The sequence below is a fragment of the Wasmannia auropunctata genome, unplaced genomic scaffold (assembly GCF_000956235.1).
Source record: "Wasmannia auropunctata unplaced genomic scaffold, wasmannia.A_1.0 LD335992.1, whole genome shotgun sequence".
Taxonomy (NCBI): domain Eukaryota; kingdom Metazoa; phylum Arthropoda; class Insecta; order Hymenoptera; family Formicidae; genus Wasmannia; species Wasmannia auropunctata.
In genome coordinates this window covers 69,800-73,363 of record NW_012026898.1, presented here as the reverse complement: position 1 = coordinate 73,363, position 3,564 = coordinate 69,800, and the positions used below count along the sequence as shown (strand labels likewise).

The following is a 3,564-nucleotide window of genomic DNA, read 5'->3' as shown; positions in this document are numbered from 1 at the left end:
AGATTTTAAGATACATTTTATTAAATCGGATATTGAAATGTATTTTATTGACACATATTTCTACATTTTATTGTGTATTTATTTACTTCTGAGATTACAATCTAAGATAGTAGTGATGAGTGAATATTTAAAAGTTTTTTTAAATATTAGGGTACAGCGGAGTAATTTGAATAGTAGTATAATTTGAATAACAGTAAGCATTTGCAATAATTTCAGGAAAATAAGAGATTTTGAGATACATTTCATTAGATCAATATCCGATCTAATGAAATGTATCTTAAAATCTCTTATTTTTCTGAAATTATTGCAAATGCTTACTGTTATTCAAATTATACCACTAAATTACCCTGCTGTACCCTAATATTTGAAAAAAATTCTAAATATTCACTCATCACTACTATCTCAGATTGTAATGTCAGAAGTAAATAAATACACAATAAAATGTATTTTATTAATAAATTTTATTAATAAATAAACAATAAAATACACAATAAAATAATAACTTACAATCAATAGACTTTGTATCGATAAACTTGTAAAATATATCGAAAACTCTTTTTGTTTCGTCTCCAATTAATAAATAACCATATATTTAGAAATGAATTATATATAAAACAGCTATGTTCACAGCTATCATAAACTGTCAAATTAATATCTAATACGTAGTAAATATGATTTAATTTCTCTCTGAAATAAGAAGACAGCTTCGGTATATTTTATAAGTCTATTCTGTTGATTGCAAATATTGTTTTGTTAAAAAATATTTCTATTCAAATAATAATACAATTTGTAAGAATTTTTATTATGTGTTTCCTCGTTTCTGACATTACAATTAAAATGGTATGGTGAGTGAACAGGAGCCATAAATTAATGAAATTAAATAACTGTAAGAATCAAACTCGAGGGCAAAGAAAAAGTATCCGTGTTTTTGAAAGTTCATCTCCGAAACATGAAAAATCTAGATAGCAAGTAAAAAAATTATATGATAAAAATTGTTGAAACTCGAAGGTGGGATATGCATGCCACAGAAAAATTAAAATATCATGCTACTGTGAATTTCCTTTTTCTAGTTATGGTTTACGAACATCTCGGAATATTATTCGCATACTGACGATCTAAGCAAAAATTCATATTTACGCGCTAAAATTGATTAATTGAACGAACTTATCGTGAAGTTCGATTATGTTATCTCGTCCAGATGGACAGATGTAGTAACACTTCATCGCGTACGTTATTCTCAACAGATTATTTTACAGTTTATAAAAAACTTTGTCATTTTGCACTCCGCCGCGTGAACGTAGGTACGGATTTTTATACGTTTAAAGCCACAAATTTGTTAAGAGAAGCAGGTGGGTGGGATTGTCCATCCGGACGAGACAGCATTGTTGGATCAAACTTCATGGTAAGTTCGTTCAATTAATCAATTATGCAACGTCTCGTCCGGATAGACATATGTAGAAATTTAAAGCCCAGACTTATGAATACGAATAAATGTTACTGACATAACATTTCATTTGTGAACCTCGTATGAACAATTTTAGGGACTACGTAATAATAATTATATAAAATTAGACTTTACATAATAAAACTGAATGGCCTTAATTGGCATTAAGGATTGTGGACTGAAAAGCCGGATCTCTAATGATCGGTCAATTATAAAAACAAAAAAGCAAAGACTTTGCGTGAAGTCTTATCTTTCTCACGTTCTCGCCGTAGGCCTCAGCTCACTAGCGCTAAATTAACACCAAGTTCAAACGAGCATAACTGCGAAAAGAAATCATAGAGATCTCAACGGCTTCATATTTTTCTCGAAAAGCCTTTTCAAACGAGTTCTCACTCGATCCCATATGCCATTTAAGATTTTCAACCCGTCTCCTCCCCCGTCCTCTCTGAAGGATTGAAGTCGGTGTTTTCAAGGTTAAAGGCCCTTTGAAGCATACATTTTTCCTTACCTATAATTGACTTGAAAATTGGTACTCGGGAGTTTTCGAGGTTGCTGATTATGATTTTGAGGTCAAAATTTAGAAATTCAAAATGGCGGATTCAATATGGTGACTATAATCCGAAAAACAGTGCTGATCCAATGTAAAATCGCTAAACCCTCAAATATACGTTTACATAAGATTTGCATCGTTTTTCGAATTCGGGTCCGCCATATTGAATCCGCCATCTTGAATTTCCGGAATCTGATCACGGATTCGTAATCAGCGACCCTAAAAACCCTTGACGGAAGATCTTTACGTGAAAACTCTGAGAACTTTCGGAGATAATTAATTTTTTCCAGAAAAATTGTAATTTTTCAACGTTTGTTTATTTGTATAAACAAAATCACTCATGATTTAAAATTATTGCACATCGATTCTTATTCTTGAATGTATAATTGATACCAAAACACAAAAAAATGTTCCAAAATTGAGTGAAAACTACCCCAGTTATACAGAAAATGGTTATGGAAAAAGTGGCATTCCACAATGCCACCGTGCTACAAGAGGTTAAATAACAGGTTTTATGATTTGTATAACCTTATAAATTTCAATCCAATATCTCGAACCATTCAGAAATTATTTAGGTGGCCTGTTTTAAGCGCCTCACCATGTATAGTGGATAATATTATACATACAGGGTGTCCCGTAAAGACCATATCAACGCTTAAGGGTAGATTCCTGAGATTATTTTAAGACAAAGTGCTAATACCAAAATTTTGAGGCTATAATAGTTTTTGATTTATAAGTGTTTAAAGTTAACTAATCAGATCATAGATATATAGATTGTTGATACACGTTACGTATCCAATTGAAAATCGTCATATTAATGAGGAAGTGTCCGCGCATGTGCACGTTAACTGTCAAGTTAGATTTGATTCAATTTGTTTATGGTTAGAGTTCTTAAAAGAAAGTAGTGCAGATAATTTCAGACGAAAATATTGTAGTGTGAAATACGCGATTAACACGTGGACACTTTCTCATTAATATGGCGACATTCAATTGGAGATAAGAATACTGTGGTGGGAGATAGGATATCAGCAATCTATATATCTATGAATCAGATCGTCTAAAGTTGGCGCGCTCAGGTATGGCACAACGCAAAGTCCTAAAAACAAAAGCTAAACTTATCGCCCCTTTTATTAATATCGATATAAGGATTACATATGGGAATATAAGATTATTTTTATTGATATTTCTGCAAATACTATACTGCAAATTTTATTGATATTTCTACAATAACAGTATGCAATAATATTTTCTTTTTTATAATAACACTTTTTGTCTTTACATGATACATAAAGCGCAAACTGTCAGATGACATTTCTTTCAAAAATCTGTTATCAATTGCATATCTTAAAGCCAAAACTGTAGTTATCAAATGTCATTTGACAGTTTGCGCTTTATGTATCACATAAAGACAAAAAGTGTTAATATAAAAAAGAAAATATTATTGCACAATGTTATTGCGCAATGTGTTTACAGAAGTATCCATAAAAATCATCTTACATTTATATATGTAATTATATTGATATTAATAAAAAGAACGATAAGTTTTTGTTTTTAGGACTTTGCGTTGTGC

At 30.8% G+C, this 3,564-nt stretch overlaps 1 protein-coding gene across 1 annotated transcript in view; it reads right to left on the bottom strand.

Annotated features, from left to right (window-relative positions):
- Positions 1-1,719: 1,719 nt before the first annotated feature.
- Positions 1,720-3,564, bottom strand: part of LOC105453950 — a 15,941-nt gene continuing 14,096 nt past the window's right edge. Inside the window, exon 3 of the mRNA XM_011696250.1 lies at positions 1,720-1,764. Coding sequence (XP_011694552.1) covers positions 1,720-1,764 — 45 coding nt within the window. The remainder of the gene's footprint in view (positions 1,765-3,564) is intronic.